General features: G+C 55.7%; 1 protein-coding gene across 6 annotated transcripts in view; it reads left to right on the forward strand.

Moving 5' to 3' along the window:
* Positions 1-26,578, forward strand: part of TTC7B (tetratricopeptide repeat domain 7B) — a 184,837-nt gene that overhangs the window by 127,583 nt on the left and 30,676 nt on the right. For 3 of the 6 annotated variants that reach the window (XM_055129801.1, XM_055129802.1, XM_055129805.1), the window contains 3 exons: positions 13,694-13,810; positions 19,409-19,506; positions 25,150-25,200. In XM_055129801.1, the coding sequence (XP_054985776.1) occupies positions 13,694-13,810; positions 19,409-19,506; positions 25,150-25,200 (266 nt within the window). Of the gene's footprint in view, positions 1-13,693; positions 13,811-19,408; positions 19,507-22,564; positions 22,718-25,149; positions 25,201-26,578 lie in introns of all 6 variants that reach the window. The other 3 variants (XM_055129803.1, XM_055129804.1, XM_055129806.1) reach the window with 2 other exon arrangements.

Raw genomic sequence — 26,578 nt, forward strand, 5'->3', positions numbered from 1 at the left:
AGATTTCTTTATTTTGCCTTGGGACTTCTCCTGGCTCAGTGCTCAGCATTTGCTCCGGAAGTGCCAGGGAGACTCTGCCAGGCCTCCTATATTCGTGTTCCGCCCATTGAACTATCTCCTCGCTCCTGCGATGCTGTGTTTTCACTTGGTCAACCAAGGATATGGTGCTGCTTGAACCCTGTGGTACCAGGGACCACCAAGACTGCCCAGGGGTGCAGGGGCCTCCAGCACAGTGCCCGATGCTGCTGCAGGGCAGGTTCTACGTGCAACCCTCACCCCTGCACAGTCTGCCAGGCTCCTTACGGTTCACAGCCACACTGGTCGTACGCACACACTTAGCGTCAGTGTGTCTGTAAATTCAATCTTTCATCATTACGTAGTGACATAGAATTCATTTTGCCTCAGAGACTATTCTTTGGTGTGATATCCATCCATCCATCCATCCGTCCATCCGCCCTACCATCTGTCCGTCTGCCCATCCATCTATCCATCCATTTGTTCATCCATCCATCTCTCCATCCTCATCTCGAGTTACGTATGCATGTCGGTGTGTACTCAGCTGTGTGTGTGGTGATGTGGACGTGCTTGAGTGATTTTCCGCCCTTCCTGTATTTTAGATGTACCTGTCTGTGTATCAGATGCAGATGACTCCGTGAGGCGCAGGCTGGCCATTTTTATCTGGAACGGAGCGTGGTTCCGTCCAGCCCGAGTCCTGACGTGTTTGTGTGACTGTCTGCCTGCTCCTTTGGACTTTGTGTTTGTGCTGCCCTGCCCGTCCCTTCCACCCCCTTTTTTTCTTTTTTCTTTTCTCTTTTGTATTTCATCTCCTTATCCTCCTTCCTTTTTGATTAAGTATGGTTTTATACATTTTCTCATTACTGCTTTGGAAAGAAGCTTTATCTTCGAGTGAGTTTAATTTTCTTTAGTGATTTCCCTGCAAATTTTAGTAAGGCCCGATTGCAGGTAAATGTTCTCGGTTCGAAGCTAAAATTTTCATTTGGCTTTACTCTAAGGAGACGTTTGAGCTTGCTCTCTAATCATAGACTCACATTTTCTCCCAGCACAAGTGCTCTTACTCCTTTTGCAGTGACCTCGAAGCCAATCATTTGTTTAATTGTCATGCCAGCTGCCTTTTCTCTGGCCGCCTTTAGTTGCAGTTATTACCGGTACTTATCTGTTCACGACGATGCAGTTCAGTGTATATGCCTCTTGGAAATTCATTGGCTTTTTAAAATGGTGGCTTGTAATGATAAATGGAAATTTATCATTTCTATAAAATTCTCCATCATTAATTTCTCCAACTAACTATTCTAGTCGGTCTTGCTTTTTAAATTTGGTGTGATGGTTTCTACTTTTCATCTGAAGTGTTGGGTCCATTTCCATTTAATAGAATTAGTAAGATGGTTGGAGTTAAGTCTCCTTTTTTTTCCTTTTCTGCTGTTTCGGGGCCACACCCAGTGGTGCTCAAGGCTTACTCCTGGCTCTGTGTTTAGGGATCACTCCTGGCTCTGCCGGGGGGCCATCTGGGGTGCCCGTGATCAAACCCAGGTCAGGCTCATACAAGACAAGCAGCCTGCCCACTCAGCCATCTCTCTGACTCTTAGGTCTGCTGTTTTTGTGTGTTAAGTATTTTGTTCTTTCCATGGTCCCTTCTTGGAGGGAGGGCATGTTATTAATTTATTTTTTAAAATTTTTCATTGACTTATGAAAAATTAAATTAAAAAAATGACTTCCTTCCATTTGCAGTACTATGAGATTTCAGCATTTAGCTTCACACTCTGTGTGTAGTTATATCCACTCCCAGCAGCCAAATTCTGGTGCCCTCTGACCTTCAAAGGATGCCCAAACTTATTCCTCCCTCACACTCCAGGTCCCTCTGATGACCGTTACAGTTTCCACCTAGCCTCAAAATCATGTGTTTCTTGGGGAGGGGGAGTACCCACAGTAGTGATCTGATGTTACTCCCAGCTCTGCACTTAGGGATTGTTTCCTGTGATGCTCAGGGGACCATACCATGTCCGGGATGTAAGCTGGGCCTCCTACAAGCAAAGCTTACTCACTGCAGCCTGCCAAGCTGTCTCTTTAATACCTAGAAAAATTTGTTTTCTTGGGTTTTGCCAGCTTATTTGCTCTCTGTTCTTCCTAAGTGTAAAACCAGCCAAACACTGTCTTTCACTGCCTGACTCAATTCACTCGGCAGGACCACTGCCAGCTTCATGCATTTTATGCCAGGGAAAGAGCACAGTTTCATCTTATCTCATGTCAGAGTAGCATCCCATGGAGCGGAGCCCTTATGTCCAGTCTGCTGTTGACGGGCCTTTCTGTCGATTGCTTGTTTGGGCTGTTGTAGTAATGATGCTGTGAACCTAAGGGAACAAGCATCTTTTAAAATTAGTGTTTTCATGTCCTTGGATATAGGCTTAGAAATATTATTGCTGGATCATAAGGACTCTGCATTGTTTCTTTATTTTTCTTGGTTTGGGGCCATACCCAGTGACACCCAGGTCTTACTCCTGGCTCTGTGCTTAGGGATCACTCCTGTGGGGCTTGGTGAACCACATGTGATGCCAGGGATCAAATCTGGGCCGGCTGTGTGCAAGGCAAGTGCCCGACCCCCGCTATACTACTGAACTGGCTCCAAGTTTGGTTTGGTTTTATTTTTGAAGAAATCTCCATCTTTTGTGCTGACAGCGTTGACTTTTGTTCCCATTGACCGTGAATTAGTTTTTTTCTCTCCACATCCTTATCAACACTTTTTTTTCCAGTCCTTTTTATATCAGTCATTCTTGTGGATTTGATTTGCATTCCACTATTTTTTTTTTTTTTTGCTTTTTGGGTCACACCCTGAGATGCACAGGGGTTACTCCTGGCTAATGCACTCAGGAATTACTCCTGGTGGTGCTCAGGGGACCATATGGGATGCTTGGAATCAAACCCCAGTTGGCCGAGTGCAAGGCAAACACCCTACCTGCTGTGCTATCGCTCCAGCCCCTTTTTTTGTTGTTGTTTTTGTTGCATTCCACTATTGAGTCATCCGCAAGTAGTAAGAGTCTAACTTCTTTACCAATTTGGATTCCTTTAGTTTCTTGTTCTGGTCTGATGGCATCGGCTCAGATTTCAGTGCTGTGTAGAATAACAGGGCTAAGCACGGACACCCTTGTCATCTGCTGACCTTAGAGGAGACACTTGCAGTTTTTCTCCAGCAGGAATCGAATCCGCTGTGCAATTGCTGTGTATGTGCTTCTCTTTTCCAGCGAGTTGCTTGATTTTTTTTTTGTTATGGAGTTCTCTAATATTTATTAGGTAAAGAAATATCTAATATTTAGATATTTCCCCCTTGTCAGTTGTATTATGCAAATAGCTTCTCCATTGCTGCATATTTTTATAACCCTGTAGCTATCAAATATTTGAACCAAGGAATGGAAAGTTAATGTGTTGCTCATTATGTAAGCATCTCTAACACATTTTAAGTTTCCCCCCAAGTGCACATTTTTATATGGAACTATGTTCATACTTCAGGTGGTTTCTTTCTTTCTCTTTCTTTCTGTCTTTCTCTCTTTCTTTTTGTCTGTCTTTCTCTCTTTCTTTATTCCTTCTTTTCTTCCTTTTTCTTCCTTTTTTCTTCCTTTCTTTTCTCCTTTCTTTCTCTCGCTTTCTTTCTTTCTCTTCTTCCTTCCTTCCTTCCTTCCTTCCTTCCTTCCTTCCTTCTGGTAGTTTCAACTCTGCCATGCCTGACATTAAAAGCCGCAAGCCCTTTTCTTTTGACCGACAGTTGTGCAAAATTGTCCTAGTTGTTTAGTACATTCCACTTAGCAATTCTCCTCCTGGGCCGTGAAAGGTAGAATATAGGTGTCAGTTAATATTTGGAACAATTGTCTCTCCCCCTGTCAATGTCGCTTGAATTGGACCTTTGCTGACTTTTTATCTCTGCCCGGGAATTTTCATTTTTGGATAAAATATTGGGATGAGAGCTGACAGTCACTCAGTCTCTCTGGAAACACCTCAGATAGTGTTACACTTCCGGTCCGGAGTGCAGAGAAGAGCCCTCATTCTCATCAGCACCTTCCCCAGTAGCTCAGCCACTGCCAGCGTACGTGTCTGCCCAAGACAAACTACCTTAGTGTGACTTTCCTAATCATGAATTGTTTTGGTTTTTTTTTGGGGGGGGTCACACCCGGCGATGCACAGGGGTTACTCCTGGCTCTGTACTCAGGAACCACTCCTGCCGGTGCTCAAAATTGAACCTGGGTGGGCTGCGTGCAAGGTAAACCCCCTACATGCTGTGCTATTACTCCAGCCCCATCATGAATCATTTTTAATTTTTTTAAGATAGTATTTTATTGAAACTTATGTAGGAAGATGTGAGATGAAAGAAAGAGAGAAGCATGTGTTCAAGAGAGGAAAAAAAAGAGTGCAAATGAACAAGCAAAGACACAGGCTAGAAGGCAAGAAGGGTGCGTATCCAAGCAAGAACACGGGTTTGAAGAACAAGCATACGCATATGTTAACCCGGGCCATAGATTTATTTATTCCTGAGTGGGTTCTTGAGTAGTGGATGGAATATTTTAATACAAAACTCCAAGTACGTAGGGAGTTGTAGTCACTTAACAGCGTCGAGAAGATAGTTTTGGATTCCCCAGTGTTCTGTGTCCCCGCCTCACTGTGGTCCCTCGTGGTCCCTCACTGGGCTGTCACTGGTGCTCTGCCCTCTTGTGGCCTGGACCACACGGCCTGCTTGGAGAAGACCCCGTTCTTGTTTAAAAGACACAGGGTGCGCCCACCCTTCTCTGTACACTCTCAGCAGGGTCATCACATCAATAGTGCTCCTTTGCAGCCACCAGATGATTTGTTTGTTTTGTTTTTTGTGGGTTTTTTTTGGGTTTTTTTTTTTGGTTTTGGGGTCACACCCGGCTTTGCACAGGGGTTACTCCTGGCTCATACATTCAGGAATTACTCCTGGCGGTGCTCAGGGGACCATATGGGATGCTGAGAATTGAACCCGGGTCGACCGCGTGCAAGGCAAATAAATGCCCTGCCTGCTGCACTATCACTCCAGCCCCTTGTTTTGCTTTTAAGGCCACACCGAGCGGTGTTCAGGGATTACTCCTGGCTCTGCACTCAGGGATCACTCCGGGTGGGCTCAGGGGACCATAGGGGGCACTGAGGATCAAACTCAGGCCTGCCCCGCCCAAGGCAAATGCCCTCCCCACGACACTGTCATTCCCGCCCCGAGAAAGTAAGTTTTGATGTCTCTCGGGGAGACCGAGGGTAGCACAAATACAAGTGGGGTCTTCCGGTGTTTGAACAACCCTTTTCTTATGTTTTCCTTGCGCGTTTTCTTAGCCACAGCGTTGAGGCGGGGAAACTCTTCAGTCGCTCGAGTGGAGAGCCTCATGCTCTCATATATGCGCAGAGAGAGAATGTTCACTCGTGCCACCCTCCTGCCCTCTCGTGCCACCCTCCTGCCCTCTCGTGCCACCCTCCTGCCCTCTCGCTGCAGTCACAGCCTTTTACCTTGCTCTGTGGCAGGCGGCTTTTAACCACACCCACCCCACTTTGAGCCAATCCCGTCATCCTCTCCGCTTTGCAGATGAGGAAACCAAGGCACAGAGAGCAGAGGGGATTTGTCCAAGACGCTGAGCACGGGAGGTGGGACAGTCGTGATTTGAGGCCAGGCCACCTGCCCTGCAGATCTGTGCTCGTCCCGTCACCTTTGCAGCCCTGTGTTTGCTCCAGGTCCCACGGGGCATACGCCTCACGGAGGGGTGCAGGGGAGGCGTGGACAGGGTGTGCGTGCACCCGGCCAGGAGCAAGCCAGCTTCGGCTTTGGCTTTCAGACCTTGCATCCAGCTCAGCGGGAGTTTTTGCCGGCTTCCCTATTCTTGTCGGGGAAACTGAAAAATGTGGGTGGCATTCCACCTTACTGGAATGGACTCCGTGGTCTGTGTCTGGTTCTGTTTGGTTTTCTAAAGCCTTGGCAAATAACACCGCATCATGTCTTCACCCTCCCGGGGAGATGGGCTCGCAGAGAAATTCCGTGTAAGTGGAAATATCAGATTGAGTAATGTTTTGATACGGTGGTGACGGAGAGGCCAGGTGTTAATGGGCTATTTTTATGCCTGAGCTGAGTGATGGAGCAATGAATATGCCCATTAAATTTGCATTTGATAGAAAGTTGGACCACAAGGAAAGAGGCTCTTCATCTCATTTAATTAGAGAAATGATCCGTTGATGCCTGAAGGATGTGCTGGAGGGCTGAGCGCAAGTCCCCGGCTCCAAGGTGCCCCTTCGCTCAGATAGAAAACCAGGAGAGTGTGTGCAAGGGCTTAATAACTGCAGGCACATGTTTATCATTAAAAAAAATAAAATGGGCAGAAGACTTGAAGAGTCTTTTGGAAAGAGATTCAGCTGACCAATAAGACGCGGTGGCAACATTCTTAGTATCACTAATCCTTGTACAAATGCAAATCAGGACCTCAGGGAGCTACTTTATATGCAACAAATCCGAGGGGTGGTCAGCGTTGGGGAGGATGTGGAGGAGCCGGGGCCCTTCTGTCTGCCGGGGGTCATGTGAGCCGGTCCCTGGAGCACTGCGCTTGCTCTGTTGCTCCATGGCCCGCCACACGAGGCGCCTCCCTCCTCCCCACGGACGGCCTCTGCGTCCAGGCTGTCCTCAGGGCACCAGATGGGGTGGAGCGTAATGGCTGATGCAGGGGCAAAGGAGACCAACCCGCCAAACGGCAGCTTCTCGAGGCGATTGATTCCAGCTAAGTATGTCCGGTGTTTGTTTGTCCTGAAAGATGCTGCTTCAGGGGTGGGGGAGCAGTCGACCCTGTTGGCACTTTTGACTGATGGAAACGAGATGCAGAATGTGACTGGCAGGGGCCTGGCAGGGAGGAGGCAGCCCTTGGCCACGCACCGTGGCACGTGCTGGCGCGTCTCTGGGTGCTGTGGAGCAGGCGTCGGCTCCTGACACGTGCCTTTGTCAGGTAACTATGGCATCACGTTCCCCGGGACCCAGCCCAGAGCCAGGCGACGGTGCCAGTGAGGCCATCGCAGGAGAAATGCCGAGTGGCCTCCCTTGTGCTCAGGGTGGCACGCGTCACCGTGCCCCCTCGAGCTTCCACCTCACCAGTGGTCAGACTTCTAGAACTTTCCCTGGGTGAAAGCCCTGAGACAGGTTGGCCAGAGAGCACCACCTGGGTGGGTTCTGAGCTGGCTTTGCACCCAGAGAAGGGGCACTGAGGTCAGACCCCACGCTCCTCAGTCACTCATGAATCTAGAAGTTTCCATCGGGCAGCTGGTGAGCTGACTTGAGACCTGAGCACAGGCTCTAGGAATGTCAGGGCTCGGCGACCCTTCAGAGAAAGCAGGACCCCAGACCTGCCTGCCATCAGGCAGGGAGATGGAGATCCAGGGTGACCGTGTCCCTCAATCCCAGGTTTCCTTCTTCCTTGCGAGCTGGTGGATCCGATGGATCCCGTGCCAGAACAACCGTCAGTTAAGCCGGATGACCAAGGAAGTGATGTATTTCCCACATCGACAAGGGGTAGAGCTGTTGTGCATTCAGCTGACATTTATGGCACATTCGTCATCCGTGAGACACCCCCCACGCCCCCCAGTGGTGATGGATCCAGTGGGAGCATCCCCCACCCACTGACCCCACCCGCCACCGCCCCAAACTGCCTGCATGTTCCCAACACACCCCCAGCTGCATTCAAGGGGCCTCAGGGAAGTTTGGGGTCTTGGTCCAGTTCTGAACCCTGCATGACCCCTGCCTCTCGCCTCTATACAAACTCACACATGCATGCACGCCGGCACATCATACAAGTCCCTCACAGAGCAGCTAGCTGCAGTAATTGTTTTTTTTTTTCTTTTTGGGTCACACCCAGCGATGCACAGGGGTTACTCCTGGCTCTGCACTCAGGAATTACTCCTGGCGGTGCCCAGGGGACCATATGGGATACTGGGGATCCAACCCAGTCAGCCACATGCAAAGCAAATGCCCTCCCCGCTGTATTATCGCTCCGGCCCTGGCAGCTGCAGTTGGATTGCCCAGTACCAGTGACTGAACCCCCAGCCTGGGGTCAGAAGCTTCCTGTGGTCTTGGCGATGGGGACAGGAGGGGGGCGGGTCTGGAAACCCCAGGGGAGCACAGGCTCCGGGCCACCCGAGTGCTGGGAAGGATGGACCCATATAGCTCCTGTCAGCACCTGCCCGAGACAGGCCAGAGGGTCTGGCTCACCCCCGAGGGGCCGTCCACGGCAGCCCCTTCTCTGTCCTCCCGGACTCTGTTCCCTGCTGACCCACCCAGCTTGCAGTTTCCGACTCTTGGTCTTAGTGACCACCGGCTTTCCGGCAGGTGCCTTCTGATCTCTCCTGCCAGCCTGATGTGTGGCTGCCAAGGCAACTTCTCCATTTAAATCCCCATGTCCACGCCCTCTCACCTGGACACAGGTGCGTAGCCCCAGCTTGCCTGGCAGGCGCCCTGGAAAAGTGGGGCCCATTGAGACAGGGCCTCCCCACCCCCCACCCCCCGAGGCTGTGCTGCAAGCTGACTCGCCTCCCTGTCCCCCTGCTCAAGAGAACAGAAATTGGGCCCCTGGCCTGCTCAGCCCCCAGGTGGCCCTGGGACACACCCTCTCTGACCTTCCTGGTGAGCCCCCTTGAACGCAGCCCCTCCAGGCCTGCTCAGGAGCGAGGGCTTGTGCACACCCCCGGGTGCGCCTCTGGCAGTGGGCTGGGATAGGGAGTCTGGGTCAGGGGTGAGAGTCGGGTGAGGCTTCTGGCGGGTGGGGTGCTGGGGGACAGGGCAGGAAGCCTTCTAGGAGTGGCCTGACCCCTTAAACGACACTGGCTCACTCATAGACCCAGCGAGTACCCACGGCCACGCCACAGGGCCTCCCCGGAACTGGGGGACTGCTCCTGCCGCCTCCAGGATGCCCCCCCATGGTTGGCCTTGCAAGAGTTGGCTTTGGAATCCTTAAATAATTCCCAAAATAGAATGAAATCTTACTTCTCTCTCTCTCTCTCTTTTAAATTTAACATGAAATTCCTTCTTAAATTCTATACGGTACTTTGTCTCATTTCTAATTAGGTAGCCAAGTGTTCCATGTTTTAAAAAAAATATATATATATATATACATATTGTTATTGTGGCACCTGGAATTACAATACTATTAGTCACACTTTCCATACATGCATCCATGTAGCCCCTCACCCACTGGCAGCGAGCCCGCACCCCACCCCACCCCAGTGCCCCCGGCCGCCCACCTCCCGGTGCCCGGAGGAAGTTCAGTTCTGAAGATGGAAACCTCCAGTCCCAGTGACGTGGACTGTTTGCTATTCCCTGATGACAGAAACTCCTCTCTGTTCAGCACCCGGGTCCTCCACAGGATGCAAGTTCGTCTTACGTCTGTGGGGAACCCAGTTGGTCATGGCAGTAGCCAGAACCGTGTTGGCTTAGGGGGGCCCATGAGGTGGGGCCCAGCCCCCCCCCCCTCCTACTCCCTGCAGCCCTGCTCCAGGTTCTGTCTGGCCCTGACTTACACACCGGGGTCTTGCCTTCTGAGGACAAGTGACTTAAAATGCCACTTCCCCCCCCCCCCACAAATAGACATTCTATTATAGTTTAACCCCTTGCCCTATTCTAGAGAATTAATTTATTTTCTTAATTGAATCACTGTGAGATACAGTTACAAAGCGCTCATGTGTGAGATTCAGCTGTACAATAATCAAACACCCGTCCCTCGCCAGTGTACATTCTCCACCACCAACGTCCTCAGTATCCTCAGTATCCCCCCCCCCCACATCCTCACTTTGCCTCTATGGCAGACAATTTCCCCCCCTACTCTCTCTCTCTCTCTCTACTTTTGGGCATTATGGGTGGCTCAGATTTTCCCACCACCATCCAAGTCTGCCTGCCAGGGACAGATGCTAGATCATTTATTTTCTGTTGCTCATTATGAATATCTCGAGAGGTTGCGCAGCCGCAAAAGCAGCTGTGCACTTCTGGGATTCTAAAATTGTAAGTGGTTGGGGTCCAGAGACAGCTCTGTAGGGCGCTAATCCATGTTGAGATTCATTTGGGAGTCTCTGGATCAAGGCCATTGATGCGCTGAGATGGTGCCCGGAGGCAGATCGTGGGCGGGCGTGACAGCCAGGACCCTAAGTGGGCAGTGAGATGGGAAGGGAAGGGACGGCCCATCTCCGCTGCCGCCATGTAGCCTGGAGTCTTAGTCCCGGAACCCGCACACCTGGGTTTTGCTTTTGGAAGCTCTGGGCCGCCAGGGTGTCATCTGGAGAAAATGCCACTTTGTTTACCTTGCAGAGTTTCTGACACACCTTTCGTACATGCTCTGTGCTGGTTTAGGTTTCCTGTTAGTTGGTTTGGGGGGCCACACTTAGCAATACTCAGGGGTTACTCCTGAGCTCTGCATTCAGGACTTGTTCTGGCCGTGCTCGGGGGGACCCTGTGGGATGCCGGGGCTCGAACCTGGGTCAGCTGCATGCAAGGCAAGCACCCTACCCACTGGGCTGTCTCTCCAGCCCACCCACATTTTTTCTTTTGATTTTGTTTTGGGTTTTGTTTTAGTTTTAGGGTTTTTAACAGCCGGGCGATGGTGAGAAAGTGTCAGGTAACTTCCAGCAGCGTCCCGGGCACGGTCAGCGGGCCTCGTTCTTCCTCAAGCTCTTTGTTCTGTGCCCTGGAGTCGGGTGGAGGTGGGCCCCGAGTCTGCCAGTCACCCGTGGGGCAGCCGTGAGCTCCTGACTGAGCAGCCTGACCTAGCAGATCGGGAGAAGGATCAGTGGTTGGATACTGAAAATGCTGCCACCGCTGCTCTGGTTATTGTTACGCTTGTCGCAAAAGTCGCAGTTCCCTGGCCGGTGGCTCGTCCCCCCACTGTGCGCTCGGCTTCTCTGGGGCTGGCGTTTTCACTCGGGAGAGTGAAGCCCCCCGGTTCTGTGAGCATGGTGTCCAGGTAGGGGTGACCCGTCACTGGATGGAGTTGCTGGCCCTCCCAGGGCAGAGATGCAGGGAAGACGCACTCTGGGCACAGACCTTGGGGCACAGGAAGTGAGGCCACCCTGTGCAGCGGGGGGGGGGGGGGGGGACACTGCTGGGCGAAGTCAGCGGGGTGTCGCTCTCCAAGCTCAGCAACTGAGCGGGGGAGCCGGTGCCTGGAGGGGGTAGAAGATGCTCCACTGGGACGTCCGGTGCTGGCGTCGAAATCTGCCTCTCACCCTTCGTTTCCTGCCAGCTTCCAAGGAGTCTCCGAGCAGAGATTCCGTGGGAGTCAGTGAGTGCCCATCAGGGCCGGGCCTGGGCCCCCTCCCCGTGTGGCGTCTCCCTCAGAAGAAACCCCTGGCTGCGTTCGCGCCTCGGCCCCAGTGTGGCCTGCCCGCCGGCGTGCGCCTGGGCTCTTTGGCCATTTGTCTGTCTGTCTTTCTGTCTGTCTGTCTGTCTGGGCCAAAGGTTCTGCCTGTCTTTAGGCCCTCACTGTGGCCAGAATGTGCAGGTCACGCTGGCACTCCCGGCCCCGGACACCAGCTCAGGCACCCAGCCGTGCTGACGTGGCAACTCTGTGACCTGTCCATGGGGTGTTGCTCTCTGGGCTGCAGTAAGCCCCGGTTGGCACCCCTGCCCCAAGTGGGTGCCCGCCGCCTTTCCCACCATATCTTGCTGCCCATGACCCTCAGGCACCAGTCGGTGCCTGGGGCTGTGACCTCCTCCTGGCCGTGGTGTCCAGCAGCTATTCTTGGCCTTCCACACTTGCACACTCTCACTCGCTTGCTCTCTTTTTTTTTCTTTTTGGGTCACACCCGGCAATGCACAGGGGTTACTCCTGGCTCTGCACTCAGGAATGACCCCTGGCGGTGCTCAGGAGACCATATGGGATGCTGGGAATCGAACCCGGGTCGGCCGCGTGCAAGGCAAACGCCCTACCCGCTGTGCTATGGCTCCAGCCCCCTTGCTCTCACTCTTGCTTGCTCTTCTCTTGCTCTCTCTCCTCTTTCTCTTGCTCTCTCTGTCTCTCTCACTCTCACTCTCACTCACTCTCATTCTCTCTCACTTTCTCTCCCCTCTCTCTCTCCTGCTGCCTCTCAGCCCGCATCCAGGTGCCTTTGCACGCTCCCTGCCCAGGACTCTGCCCTTGTTCTTCCTGTCTGGCCCCAGCCCGCCCCTTTCATGGCCGTGCTGCCACCCCTCCATGGGGGAACCTCCCCCGCTACCTCTGAGCACACTCAGTCTGGTCCCCAAAGTGGCCCTGAGCCCCCAGGGATGGGGGTCTCCTCCGGCACCCCCGCCAGAGGCGCTGCCAACTGCTAAGGGATGACCTCGGGTAGTCTTCCCCGAGTGATCCCAGTGTGGTGGGGACACCCCCTCCGTCCTTGGCGGTCCTGCTGCCGAGTGTACCCGTGTTCCGCCTCACTCCCTCCCCTGACCCAAAGCCCACGGAGGACAGCTCCCGGCTCCCGGGCAGGGTGGCCGGGGGAGACGCTGTCCTTTCATCAGAGGGAGGGGAAGGGCCCCCCGGAGGCCGGCTGTGGTTGTATACGTGCCGGGCACAAGGCGCGGCACACAGCGGGCCTCGGAGACGCGAGAGCGCCTCCTTCTCGTTCTCCTTTCCGACGTGATTCACGGCGGCCAGTGGCTGTGTCCAAGCAGAGGCGTCACAGGGGTGGCACTGGCCCCCAGGGGAGACTCTCGGAGCCCAGCTCCGGATGGACTGAATTGGGATGAGGGTTAGGATGAGGACGGGGGGGGCTGGCCCCCACAGGCCCAAGGGCAGCATGGCTGCAGTGCAGCAACGGTTCTGGAGGAAGGGAGGGAGGGAGTTAGGGAGGGAGTTAGGGAGGGAGGGAGGGAGGGAGGAACCAGTAGGACGATTGACCCGAATGGCCAGTGTGATGGGCGTGGAGGCCTGAAGGGGCCTGGTAGGAAGTTTGACCCGTTCTTGGGGGCACTAAGAATCCTCATGGCTTCTTAAACTGGGAATAAAAGTGATTTTATGTTTTTTGGTGTTCCAATATGATTTCTCATGTCAGGGGACAGGAGGGCCATCTCGGGGGCTGCCTGCCCGAGCGTGTGTGAGGTCGCTCGTGGGGCCGGGAGAGCTGCTGTGTTCAGGGGAAGGCCAGTGGCAGGATCTCTGCTGGGCACTGGGCAGGCCTGGCAGGGGCGGGAGGGAGCTGGGGGCGGGGGAGTGAGCGAGGTGTGGCCCCCGTGGGCAGCACACAGGCCCCTTTCTCGCCGGCCTCCTTCCCCTCCACTCCGTTGGGTGTTGCGGCTCCCCGGGGGAAGGTGGCTGGTGAGTATGCGCAGCCGCTGACCCTGCCACCAGAGTGATTGTGTCCACACGTCACGATTTGCCACTGGTCCACTGCTGAGTCCCCCAGAGCCCTTTGGCTCTGCCCTGGAGACAGCACGCGCCTCCCGAACATGGCTCATGCTGCGAGTGATGCAAGGGGTTGCGGGGTATGTGTGTGTGTGTGTGTGTGTGTGTGTATGGTTGGGTGGTGTCACGTTTGCACTGTCATGGTGAGGACGAGGAGCCCCGGGTGCCTCAGCCCCCTGCTGCCCAGGTCCCTCCTGCAAGCCCCCCCCCATTCTGGGATGAGGCGGGGGGGGCCGTCCCGCCAGGCCTCGCTGACCAGCGTCATTGTCCCCTTCTGTCCCCCCCGCCCACAGATTGCTGTTTTCCAAAGTGAAGCTGGAGGCCCTGTGCCGGGGCCCGGACGAGGCGCTGCTCACGTGCAAACACATGCTGCAGATCTGGAGATCCTGCTACAGCCTCAGCAACCCCAGGTGAGGGCCCGGACCCCACCCCAGCCCGGCCGCCCCCCCCCCACCGTCACCCAGGGGGCCCAGGTTCTTGATTTTCTTTTTTTTTTCTTTCTTTGTGTTGTTTGGGGGCCACACCCGGTGGCACTCAGAAGTCACTCCTGGCCCTGCAGGTCAGGGAGCACTGCTGGCTGTGCTCCGGGGACCATGGGGGGGATGTCGGGGACGGACCCTGGGTCCTTTGAGGCCAGCACCCTCCCCGCTGTGCTGTTGTTCTGGTCTGTTTTCATTTCCCACAAGGGTCACACACAGGAGGGCAGCTGGTGCGCTGGGGGCAGGGTCCCGAGGTCCCGGGGTCCGTCTCGGGCCTGGCCTCTGTTCTGCCACTGAGTGTCCTCTGGGCTCCCCGCCAGGAGCTAAAGGAACGACCGAGTCCAGAGTCTCTGCTGTGGCTGCCCCCAGGGTCTATGAGTGGCCGCTGATTTTCTGGATTTTTCTGCCCATCCCTGGCTTCGCTCTTTCGCCCAGGCCTCCCCTCTTGTGCCCGTGCTCTGTTCCAGAAGGGTCTCTTCCAGTCCTATCGGAGAGACCCACGTAAGCAACAGGCTACGTCGACCAACCACGGCTAACGAGGAAGAGGAGAAATTGGCCTTGGGGAGCCAGGGGGAGGGGGGAATGCGAGGAACGTGACCCGGCGGGATGGCCCTAGCCTTGCACCTCTGAGGCCCTGGGTTCAAGTCCCAGAACTGTCCCCCACCCGCTTGCACTCCCCCTGCCCAGCCCCTGGAATATAGAAGGGAAACTGGCCACGCGTGATGGAGTAGGGTTTCCCAAAAGTTAGAAGTTGTCACTCAGACAAGTCCAAAGCAGTAATCCTCTGTCGAGGGTTTTGCTCCGCCTGCGAACTGAGGAGCGGACCAGCAGAATAGGACTCCCGCTCCGAGAGAGCCCGGGGGTGGGGCTGGCAGACGGGAGGGCCGCCCCAGCATGAGGGGACAGCCCCGCCATCAAAGGTGCCAGTGCCCAGAGGCAGAGACCAGGGGCCAGGGATTCCCCTGGCCAACCCCAGCTGACACTGGCCCTCTGTGGCTATTTGGAGTCTGGGGGGATGTTCCCGGCTGTGTGTTGGCTGCGCTCTTGTGGGCAGTCGCCGAACAGGCCAGCAACCCGGTGCATTCCAGCTCTTGCCCCACTTCCTGGCCATGGGGCGAGGGCCGCCGTGCATGCTGGCGAATCCAGAGCTTCCTGACCCCCTCCAGGTATGGCCCTGACACCCCAAGTCCCCAGATGTAATCCTGGAGGCCCTGCTACCACAGAGCCTAATCAGCACACACTCTTGGGCTCAAGCATTGAACCGGCCAGCCAGGGCGGTCAAGCATCTCTTGGGCGGCCCCCTTGCCCCCCCGTCACCAGGCACGGCTTGGGCGCCCTGCTCCCAGCACCACAGAAACAGCCAGGCACCTAGAACTATGGCCCAGACCACGGCAGGGGCTTTTGGGGTTCCTGGGGGGCGCTGCTGGTCTGCAGAGAGCGGGTGCAGAGGGTAGGCAGGGGTCCATGTCCAGTGACACGTCTCTCCCGTTTCTGCCTGTTGAAAGCCAGGGCCCCTCCACGGCCCCGGGACCTGGTGCTGAGGGCGCCGCCGCCAAAGCCGGCACAACCCCTGGTCAGAACCGCTGTCCTGCCAGGAGATGCTGGCGTCCCCGGAACTGGCCAGGAAGGAGCCCCGTCCCAGCCGTGCGCACTGCAGCCTTCTGCCCCCTCTCGAGAAGAGGCCGGCCTCTCCCTTTGCAGGGGGGCTTGTTCGGAAAAGCGAGATGTTTTAATTAAACATCAAAAGGAGGGGCTGGAGCCGTAGCACAGCAGGGAGGGCGTTTGCCTTGCACGCGGCCAGCCCCGGTTCAATTCCCAGCATCCCCGAGTCCCCCCGAGCACCGCCAGGAGTAATTCCTGAGTGCATGAGCCCGGAGTCACCCCTGTGCATTGCCAGGTGTAACCCAAACAGCAAAAAACAGAAAAGAAAAAGCATAAAGAGGAAACGCTCCCTCCCTTGGCCTGTGCCCGAGATGGGCATCTCTCTCCGAGAGCCGCAGCCTCCCCCCCGGCCCCCCCGGCACGCGGGCACTCCAGGAGCAGGATGCGGGGGTCTCTGCTCCCCAGACCATGGGGTATGAACCAGAGCGCCCTCGAGGGACGCCCGGCGGAGAGGAGGGGCCGGTCCCTCTCCCTCGCCCGCCCCTCTCCCACCTCCCCGCGTCCCTCCCACTGAGCAGCCAGGAATACTGGGCGTGAGAAGAGCATTGGCTTGGAGAGCTTTAAAAATACCCAGCCAAATGCCGGCTGCGTCCCCACGGAGGCTCGTCCCGGGGGCCACACTGGAGGGGCCTCCCTGGGGCCGTGTCCCACCCAGAGCCAGGCGCCGCCCGGTTGCTCTCCGAGCTCTGTGTCTCCCACCCCCCCCCACCCCCACCCCCGCCCCGGGGGTAGCAACATCCGTTTCCTCTGGAGCCTCTGCCGGAGCGCGGATGTCTCCGTCCTGTGCCCAGCATGAGAGGGCAGCTCCGGCCCAGCCGTCGGGTGCCCCGCCCCGCCCACCAGTCCATGCTGGGCTCTAGGACCCGGTGAGGATGCCTCGTGGGGAGCAGCCCCCCCACCTTTAAAAGCGGAAGCACAACCTGGAGCTGAGTCTGCCGGTCTCCGCTCACCTGCCAGGGACCCCCAACACCCTCCCCCTCCCGCCCCTGCGCAGAGGATGGGAGGATTGAGAGGAGGGGCACAGGGACCCAACAGCAACCCCCCCACCTGACCCTGTTGTTCCCCCCACCCCAAGCTGGCTGGGAGGGCTGCGAGCCTTCTGGGGGGGTCTTCTCCTGAGGAGGGTGTGTTTGGCACGGGGCACCTGTCCTGTGTCCCTGCCCACCCCCAGCCCGAGCTGCTGACTCTGGGGATGGACACCTGCCCGTCTGGCCTCTCTCTTTCCTCTCTCTGTCTCTCGTCTCTCTCCCTCTCCTTCTCTCTCTCTCTCTCTCCCTCTCTCTCTCTTTCTCCCTCTCTCTCCCTCTCTCCTGTCTCTCCTCTCTCTCTCCCTCTCTCCCTCTCCTTCTCCTTTCTCCCTCTCCCTCTCTCTCCCTCTCCCTCTCTCTCCCTCTCTCTCCCTCTCTCTTCCTCTCTCTCCCTCTCTCTCCGTCTCTTTCTCTCCCTCTCCCTCTCTCTCCCTCTCTCTCCCCTCTCCCTCTCTCTCCCTCTCTTTCTCTCCCTCTCCCTCTCTCTCCTCCTCTCTCTCCCTCTCCCTCTCCCTCCCTCTCCCTCCTCTCTCTCCCTCTCTCTCCCTCTCTCTCCCTCTCTCTCCCTCTCTCTCCCTCACTCACTCCCCCTCCTTCTCTATCTCTCTCTCTCTCTCTCTCTTACCTTGTGCCCTGAATCCTGTGTCCTGCTGCACAGTCTCCCAGCTGTGCATGTCCACACAGGAGGGGACCCACACAGTGTGCCCGGCCCTGGTCCCTTCTCCCATGTCCTCTGTCTGGACTCCCTCTGTGGCCCCACTGACCGGAAGGGCCTCCTTTCCCCTCCCTGGCAGGTGTCCCTGGCAGACTTAAGGGCCAGACAAACAGAGAAGGGATGAGGTCATAGTCTGTGAAGGTCACCAGGTATCCGAGCCTCACAGTGTCCCGGGGGAAGGTGGGGAGAGGAGACGGGGTGTGTGGGGGGCTGGCCAGCCACCCTTTGCCCCTCCTGCCACTTTCTCTGGGCCCCCCGCAGAGGCAAATCCCAGTTGGTTTAGGCTGTACCATGTAAATGAAGATCTACCAAAAAAAAAAAAATTCAAGCAATAAACATTGCTTGAAGCATCCAGAAAATTACCAGCCAGCCGAGACATTCACAGCAGGAGCAAAAGCGTCTCCATTCTGAGGCATTAGTTGTTGCTCATGGAACTGTTTTCCACAGCAGCTATGGCAGGACACACACAAAATACAGAGAACACAGGTTCTGGGCCCTCTGGGGGAACTAGATCCCATGCATGGTCCGTGGCCAAGGGTCACGAGGAGAGAAGGGAGGGAGGGAGGGAGGAAGGAAGGAAGGAAGGAAGGGAGGGAGGAAGGGAGGGAGGGAGGGAGGGAGGAAGGAAGGAAGGAAGGAAGGAAGGAAGGAAGGAAGGGAGGAAGGGAGGGAGGGAGGGAGGGAGGAAGGAAGGAAGGAAGGAAGGAAGGAAGGAAGGAAGGAAGGAAGGAAGGAAGGAAGGAAGGAAGGAAGGAAGGGAGGGAGGGAGGGAAGGAAGAAGGGAGGGACAGAGGGAAATCTACATGTATTTTTATTTTGTCTTCTGCTCGGAGACTTCTATTGTTCTCCAGTTGTGGAAATAATTAATAGCACAGTTTTCCAAAAACATGTATCCGAGGATGCAGTAAGTACAGGCTGACAGAGCCGGTGCCCGCGTGCGTCTGCCCCTGCGTCCCCTGGCATTCTCTAACCGCAGCCCTGGACGTGGAAATTGCAGCCTGCAGCCTGGATTCAGTTTCATACCGAATCTGAACCCGTCCCACTTTTAGCAACAGCTGCACGGAGGAAGGAGATGTCTCCTTTATTAAGGAGTCTGCATGTCTTAAGGAGAAAAGAGCGTTCTCAAGGCCCCCTCCCCCCCGTAGGGAGAGTAAATGGCGTCAAAGAAAAGCAGTTCGAGGTTCAGACCTGGAGACAGGTTTGAGGGTTTGAGTCTCTGGGGAGTCTCTGCTGGACCATCCCGACAGAGGGGAAGGACGTTGGCTTTTCCCCGCAGCCTTCTCAGGGTCAAGCAGGAGGGCCTGGGAGAGAGCACGGGAGGGCGGGCGCTTACCTCGCAGTCACCCACCTGGGGTTTCATCTCTGGTGCCCCATGTGGGCCCCTGAGCCCCTCCAGGAATGATCCCTGAGCCTGGGGCCAGGAGTTGGCCCTGGGCACCGCAGGTAGAGCCCCAAACAACCGAACCAAAAGACCATCTGGGCTACGGGCCTCTAACTCTCTTATTCCCTTTTATCCCATTTAGCCCCCCTCCCTCCCTCCCTGGGGTGCTTCCCTGGACGACGTTGCCAAACCCTATGTCACCAGCCAGCTTAGTCTGGGCAGGTTGGAGCGGGGGACACAGCAGGGGTCCCAGCGGGCCCAGTGCAAGCCTCCTGTGCCCCTCAGCCCTTCTCGCCCCCACTTGGGGCCTGCCGAGGGTCCTGCCTGCTCACGCTCTCTTCTGCAGCGGGAACTAGGGCCCCGAGGTGCAGTGGCGACACTTTTCCCCGGGGCAGCCCCAGCGTGGCCCTGGGTGGGATTCCCCCGTTGACAAATAAGGCCCAAGACGCCCCGAGCTCCACAGTACCCCCAGAACCGTTGTGGGCTGCCCCCGACATGAGGTTTCCTGGAGTTCGGGGGGTCTCTGGGTGGACAGGGCTCGGCGGCGGGGAGGGCTTCGGGGGCCCGGGGAGGAATTCCGGTTCACAGAGATGCCCCGAGCCTGGCTGCCCGCGGTGACCAACCAGCAGGGGCCTGCGGGTGGGCGTGCACCAGTGCCGGTGGTCCGGGGGAGACCCCCGAGGCAGGCCCCCGAGTGGAAGGTGCGGGGGCAGGGGGGATCTGAGCCGGGCTCTGTTCCGCAGTGACTCCGGCCGCGGGAGCAGCCTGCTGGACAGAACCATCGCCGACAGACGGCAGCTCAACACCATCACCCTGCCCGACTTCAGCGACCCCGAGACAGGTAAGCGGGGGAGCCCGTGGGGGCAGCGGCCGTGCTGCCCGCGGCGGCCCTGCTGGCCCTAGTCCCCAGACCCCCAAGCCAGGGCCGCTGAGAGTCCCACAGAGTCCTGGTCACAGGCTCACCGACCACCCTCGCCGAGTGCTGCCTCCGGCCTCCCTCGGAAGCTGCTTCTGTCACTCCGCAGGGCGGCCCCGGGCCCCCGGCTGCCCGGGGCTCCTTAGAAGGAGCTTGTGGCTCTTTCTGCTGCCCGGGGACGGCCCAGCCCCTGACCATGTCTCGCTGACACCTGGGGAGTAGCCCTGAGGCTGCACAGGAGCGGGGCAGAGGGTCAGTGGGGAACAGGGTCAGTGGGAGACAGAGGGCTGGCACCGCTTCCTGCCAGTGGACGGGACGCAGGCAGCTGTGGGCGCCCAGGGTGCAGGAGCCTTGGGCCCCGGGGGTAGCCCAGTGAGTGGTGCAGCCACCCTAGCCGCACACGATGCCCCTCACCTGGGCAGCCCCTGTGGGCCGAGGCTGCAGACCAGGCAGCCCGTGTCCGAGGTCCAGTCCCGCTGCCCTTCCTGCAGGAAACGGGGAGTCAGGCCACCAGGACTACCTAGCACAGGGCATGGCACCCAGGATTCAGGTGGGCTCAGTGGCCATCAAGGCCCCTCGGACCCAGCCCGGGTTCCCGTGAGGGTGGCCGAGCCTTCGCCCCAGCACTTCCCTGGGCCCCGAGGGACCCCCGCGTCACGCTGAGGGCGGACGGATGGGCCCAGCCTCCGTTCTCCCCTGGGCCCCGGGGACCCTTGACCTTCTCAGATGTCAGAGTGCAGGCAGGGCCTCGGCCTGGAGCGCCGAGACCCCGTGTGGGCGGGAGGTCTGCCCTGCGACACAGACCGGGCAGTGGACAGACGTGGACAGACCCCTGATTCAGGAGCCCCTGCGGAGTGTTGGCCCGTCCCGCGTGGTCCCAGAGGGAGTCTCGATTCCCTCTAGGGTCACCCGCATAGGGTGCAAATCAGCCCCAATCTCTGCTGCTCGGCGCCAGCCGGGGTGCTTCCCACGCCCCTGGGAGCCCCGAGTCTCCCCCCCAGCCCTCATCAGGGCGGCCTCCCCCTCTGCCCGCACACGTGTGCCCTCCAGCCCCCGGCGTCCAGCCTGAGCCCCGCCAGTGTCTCTCGTGCCGCAGCTCCTGTCCGCGTGGAGCTGTGGCAAGGGGCTAATTTTGGCCACACAGCACTGCCCACTTAGACAGCATCTGGACTGTAGAGAAAAAGATAAACGAGATCGAGCTGAGAGGTAGGAAAAATAAAAATCTTTTTTTTTAAAGTTCCAAATCAAATCAAGTAACTTTGAGATGTGCTGGCTCCGGGGACCAGGGCTGTCTCCGGCCACGCTGGCCTGCGGAACACCCTGTATTTTTTGTGTGTTTGTTCTGCCGCCAGGGATTGATCGACCCCAGGGCCCCGTGTCATGAAGGCGTAGGCGGCCCCATAAACAAAGGCGGCCTCTGAGCCAGTGATTGACAGACGCCACCACTGGTTCGGAGGCTGCTGCTGACTCTGTGGAGCCCAGGCTTCGGCTCCTTTGTTTCAAGGTCTGAGAACCAAATGGAATATGCAGAGTTTCCACTTGTTCCACGGAGATGCATCGCATTGATTCCCGTCTCCCTGCCCCAGCCTCCAACCGCGAACTTTTCGGGTCCACTGCCCTGTCTTTGGTTTTTATAAAATACACTTAGGCAGACCTCATGCATCACACTTATTAAATTTTCACTCTCCAGGCCTACTACTGAATGAGAACTTTGCTTTTAAAACAGAAATAGAGCCACAGTCCACCAGGAATTGTGGCTCTATTTTTTTTTTTTTTTTTTTGATTCAGGCTCACTGCAGGACAGGCCCCCTGTGTTTGATTTGGGAAGTGGTCCATCGGGGGGAATGCAGTTTTCTGTCAGTGAAGGAAGGTGTGTGGAATAGTTCAAGGGGATCCCATGTCTGTAGGCTCTGGGCTGGCTGAATCCCCCCTGGTTAACGGAGCGCTGTTGGTTCTGCTCAAAGCAATGGCGAACTGGATTCTCAAACCCGTAAAGAACATGATTTCCCTTCCAACCCCCCCTCTGGAGCCCTCTCCCTGCCGCCTCCCCGCCCCCACCCTGCTCCATCATTTAGTAGGTTCCGACTCTCTGAAAAAGAGGACTCGAGTAGGACAGTCTTATAACTTTGAAGCTATGAATCATTGTGTTTTCCCCCCACCAGGGGGGCGGTGGGGGAGGGGGGAATATAAGGATCCTAATATAAAGGATGAAAAAAAAATTTTTTTTTCTTCCTTTTGCCTTCAAAACAGGATGTGGGGTTTATCTTTAATCATTGGTGGATATTACCGGATACCTATCCAACACGCACGCACATGTGTTTAGTTCATCTTAGCTGGGAACTTTAATGCCCCTGGGAGTCTTCCTGGTGTCCTATATTTCTCCCACTGTAAGACTCCAAGGTGGCAGACCACGAGCCCATGTACCCAACTATCAGGGCCCTAGAAAGCTTAGCGCCCCATTTCCTAATGATGACCCATCACATTCCATCACATCTCCACCCCTGCACTGGGAGGGGAGGGGCGTGCGGGAGGGGGAAACTTCACTGGCCGATTCCATTGATTATAAGTGCTTCTCCTAAAGAAACAAACCTAGGGAAACTTGAGTCTGATCCCTTCTCCCACTGTAAAGCAAATGGTTTTCTGGAGAATGCTCCGGATAGCCTGGGCTGCATCTCTGGCCTGGTTGTGAGGGCTCAGAAGCAGGCCCAGGTCATCCTGGATTACCATTCATCCATGGCGTGGCCCTGGAGCAATGAAATGACCACAGGGAGGCTGGGGAGAAATAGCCAATGTATTTTCTTCGAAAAGCACTTGTATCGATGGTCAGGTAGAAGGAAGATTGGGTATCACGTGACCTCATTTTCTTTGCAGCCTCTGTGAGTATATGGGAAGCTAGTTTATTCTTTTCTTTGTGTTTCTGATGTTTGGTTTTTGTTTTGCCTTTATCCTTCTGTGTTTTTTTTTCTCTCTTTCGCTTTTTTAGTGTCAGACTCCTCCTCCTCCTCCTCTTCTCTCTCAAGAACCGAGTCTCCTCTCCACCTGTTTGTGTCTTCTCATCTTCATTCTCAAACCTTTGTGTGGCCCCCTGCCGCCCACTCATTCAGTGACCCGGGCCCCCGCCGGCAGCCCTCTCTCTGTAATCATGGTTTATGGTTTTTCTTTCTTTCTTTCTTGTTGACCTGCTTCTTTGCCTGATGTTGACTTTCTGATAATCTTCCTAACTGATAAGCTGGGTAAGAAAACTCCATCAAATTTAACACAGGGAAGGGGGGGGGGGGTGGAAAAAAAAAGAAAAAAGAAAGAAAAAAGCCTTGCTAATTTGAAAATCCCAAAGCTATTTGGGGCAGGAGAGCTGAGACTACAGATATCGGTGCCCACATGCCAGCCTCCTCTTTGGAACGGAAAGAGAGCTCCGAGCTCATGGGGTACTTCTGTTCTTTCCCAGAGCTGATTTAAAGGCACACCAGCCCCTCCCTAAGAGAAAGGAAGAAAAAAGACAAACTGTAACGTTTTTTTCAAGTCATGATCTAGTCCTACATATTTCCGACTTCCGTTTCAGAAATGAAGCCATGGATCTAGTCACCACAGGAGACCTCCAAGGCAGGGTCACATCCCTTTGGTACACGTGTCTTAAATTCCATGACGTTCTGGACTCCGGGGCCTCCATCAGCTGCTGAGGCCTGGGTGAGGGTCCAGAGACGGGATCTCGAAGATGCCCTGTGAGTCCAGAGCTGTGTTTAGGCCCTATATGTTGAGGCCCACGGCCATGGGCTGCTTTCTATCTGCAAGGCAGGGAAAAAAAATCAAACATAGGGTTTATATAGGGTTTGTGTCATGAAACAGGGCAGGGAGATAGAATGGTATTTTAATCTAATCGTGTTCTTAAAACTGGTACAGAAAATGCAAAAGTCGGCTTTAGGAAGCTCAGGCCAATGTTTTGTTTTTTTAAAAAAAAAAACAGACAATACAAAGATCCTTGCAGTCAATGAAACTCGGGTTGGTAAAGTCCTTAAATGGGCCCTAAGTACTGTTCACCCTCGGGAATCCATCCTTGGTGGTTTTTTTTCTCTCTCGTTTATTTAATGTTTGCTTTATCGCACACTGCCAGAACACGTCATCTCTGGGTCCGTGATTTATGAAGGGCTCATCTTCATCCCAGATGCGACACACTGAGCAAAGGCCCATGCGCAGAGCTGTGCCGGAAAGAACCGTTTTCCCCAAAGCGCCGTCTCTCGCGGGGCTGCCCGACTAAGCTCAGCACCCACACAGAGGCCGGGCAGAGACGGGGCTGCCCTCTGTCACGGCTCCATCCGAGCCGCCCAACCCGGAAGTGCTCTGAGGTTTCTGAGCTGCCTCTGCCGTGTTCCAGACTTGATTTAGACAGCTGTGCCCAGCTTTATGGGAGACGGAAATAAGGCTCGGGGCAGGAGAGAGCACAGGGCACGAGGCTGCTTCTGGCCCCACCAGAACCATATGGTCACCGTACGGCCCTGTGAGCATCTCTGAGTGCAGCCCAGAGACCCTCGGGTACCACTGGGCGGGGCCCGCGAGGACGTCCATCCCAGGCGCTCCAGCCTGGTTAGCCAAGAATCCCCAGGCCCCCTGGGTCTCCCGAGCAACCTGAGACGCTGCCACCACCACCCCCCTACCCCCAACAAGAAAGAAGAACAACAAGTCCATTTATGTCATCTTTAACCCACTTCTTAAATATTTTCCCGCAATCCAACACAGAGGGTTTGGTGCCAATTTTCTGACGTCTCCAGATTTTTTTTTTCTTTTTACACTGGCCTTTGCCTGGTTTTATGATTCTCTTAGAATGGGAGCTGAATGTTCTAGAATAGGCTGTGGGCTCCTCCGGTAGCACCGCCGAGCCCTGCCTGCTGGGCCCGTTGTTTGTGTTCTGTGGAGTGGTGAGTCATCCTCCTCCTTCCAGACCACCTGGCCAGCCAGCCAGGTGTGTGAGCTGAGACAGAAGCACTCGAGAATGTTCTTCCCCCATCCCCCCCCGAAGCGAGCAGATGGAGTTTGAGAAGGGGGATGTGTATCATCCATTCCTGGTACAGGCAGACTTTCTTGCATAAAATCAGGCCTGACCGGGATCCCCAGCACACAGACAGGACTGGAGTGTCACTCCAGCGTCCTTCTGTCATCTTTGGACCACGCAGGCATGACAACTAGCCCAGCCCTGCCAACTTTTGCAATCCCGATCAGAGTTAATGTTTGGAAAAATCTGAAATGTGCTTGTGTGATTTTTTTTTTGCCCCCCTCCCGCTTTGCCTTTGGAATTTCCGGCCTTGGAAGCAAAACACATCACAGGAATTGGTTGGCTTTCCTATGCGCGAGGGGGGAAGAGTGTTTCGTTGTAGAGGGTAATGCCCACTGGGCCTCTCTGGTTAAAAAAAAAAAAAATCATTGATCGTGTCACTCTTGAGTTGAAATCTGAGTCCACACAGCCAGACTTACAGTTGGAAGGTTATCGGAACTCTCTTCGCTTTTTGAGCCTTACTTTTGATTTGTCAAATGCTGTGTTTCTTGGTTTTAATTTTTGGTTTGATTTGTTGTTCCAAGGCAACTCTCCAGAAGCATACTTTCATGGTTTTCCCTCCCTTTTTTCAGTTAGTAAGTAGTTTACCAATCTCTCTCTCTCTCTCTTAACCTGTCGAGGGCTGCCCCACCCCACCCCCCACCCCCCCACCTCGCCCCATCACCCTTCCGTCCACCTTGGAACGTGTGCTGTGGGTGTTGACCATGGGAATGTCGCCATGGTATGGGCATGAAGCTGCCTCCCGCTTACCCACCCCACCCCTGCAGAGCCTCATGCCTTTCCCCGCCGTGGTGCAGGCCCCAACACCGAGGAGGCAGTACGGTCTGTGGAGGACTACTGTAGGCGGGCAGGGCCCCCCTGCAGGCCGGGATGTGTGGGGGACTAGACCCAGCAGTGCGAAGCCCCCAGCAAGGCGGGCGGGCTGTAAATTCGAGCGGGGTCGGGAGGGGGCTGGGGCCAGAGCCAGTCCGATCGTGAAATTCCTTCTAGTTCAACCATGACGGCTGCAGCGAGAGACGGGGGTAATAATTCTCCTAAAAGGAGCTGAGCAGATAGCAGGAAGCTCACACTGGAAGGGGCCTAAGCAGGTGTTTACCCCCCGCCCCCCCCCACCACACACACATAAACACACACACACACCCAGGGTTAGTGGCTAAGCCCCTGGATTCTCTCAAGTCCCTGTGAGAAATGGTGCCCTTGGGCGAGTTCAGAGAAGGATTCGAGAAATCAAAGCCTCGGTCCACCTGGACTCCGTTCCCGGGCTCCTTTCACCCTCCCTGCGCCCTGGAACCAGTGTTCCCGCCCCCCCCCCACACTCCGGCTGCATTTTCGGAAAGGCTGGTGGTGTATCTATCTGGACACCAGTGCCGGGCCAGTGAGCTGAGTCCTGCAGGGGGGTGACCCCCCACCCACTCTGAAATCCAGCTCAGCCTCCACGTGGCCTGATTTCTGTCTTTGAAAAGCCCCGTGTAGGAAAGCGGCATGTTTGGCATTATCGTCACATTAGGGCTCTTCAGGGGACCAGGAAAAAAAAAAAAAAAGATTTTATTGCCAGCAGGCTCCGGCTTTCAGAGACATGAAAAAAGATTTGAAGGAGGGGGGAGAAAAAAGATCTGAAGTTCAGAGCGTTGTGTTAGAATCTGCACGCCGCTTATCCAGCTCCAGTGAGGCTTGATGCATGGATTTGAGAGGTGCCAAAGTTTCCCCAGGAGCGACTCCGCTCTCCCAGGCCAGGAAATATACAGAGAAAACCCAGGGACGGGCTCCCTCTCCCCGGGAGGTGAGAAACCGCCTGCTTTCTTTGCTGCCTTACAGCCCTCTGCAGCTTAAAGACATTTTTGGTTAGGTCCGTGGCAGCCTGCCCCCCCCCCAAAAAAAAAGGTGGTCCTCAGGTCTCTGTGGTGACATCACAGCCCATCCTGCCAGGCTTCTGAGACGTCCCCCGTGACGCGC

Source organism: Sorex araneus, chromosome 3 (genome assembly GCF_027595985.1).
Source record: "Sorex araneus isolate mSorAra2 chromosome 3, mSorAra2.pri, whole genome shotgun sequence".
NCBI classification, from domain to species: domain Eukaryota; kingdom Metazoa; phylum Chordata; class Mammalia; order Eulipotyphla; family Soricidae; genus Sorex; species Sorex araneus.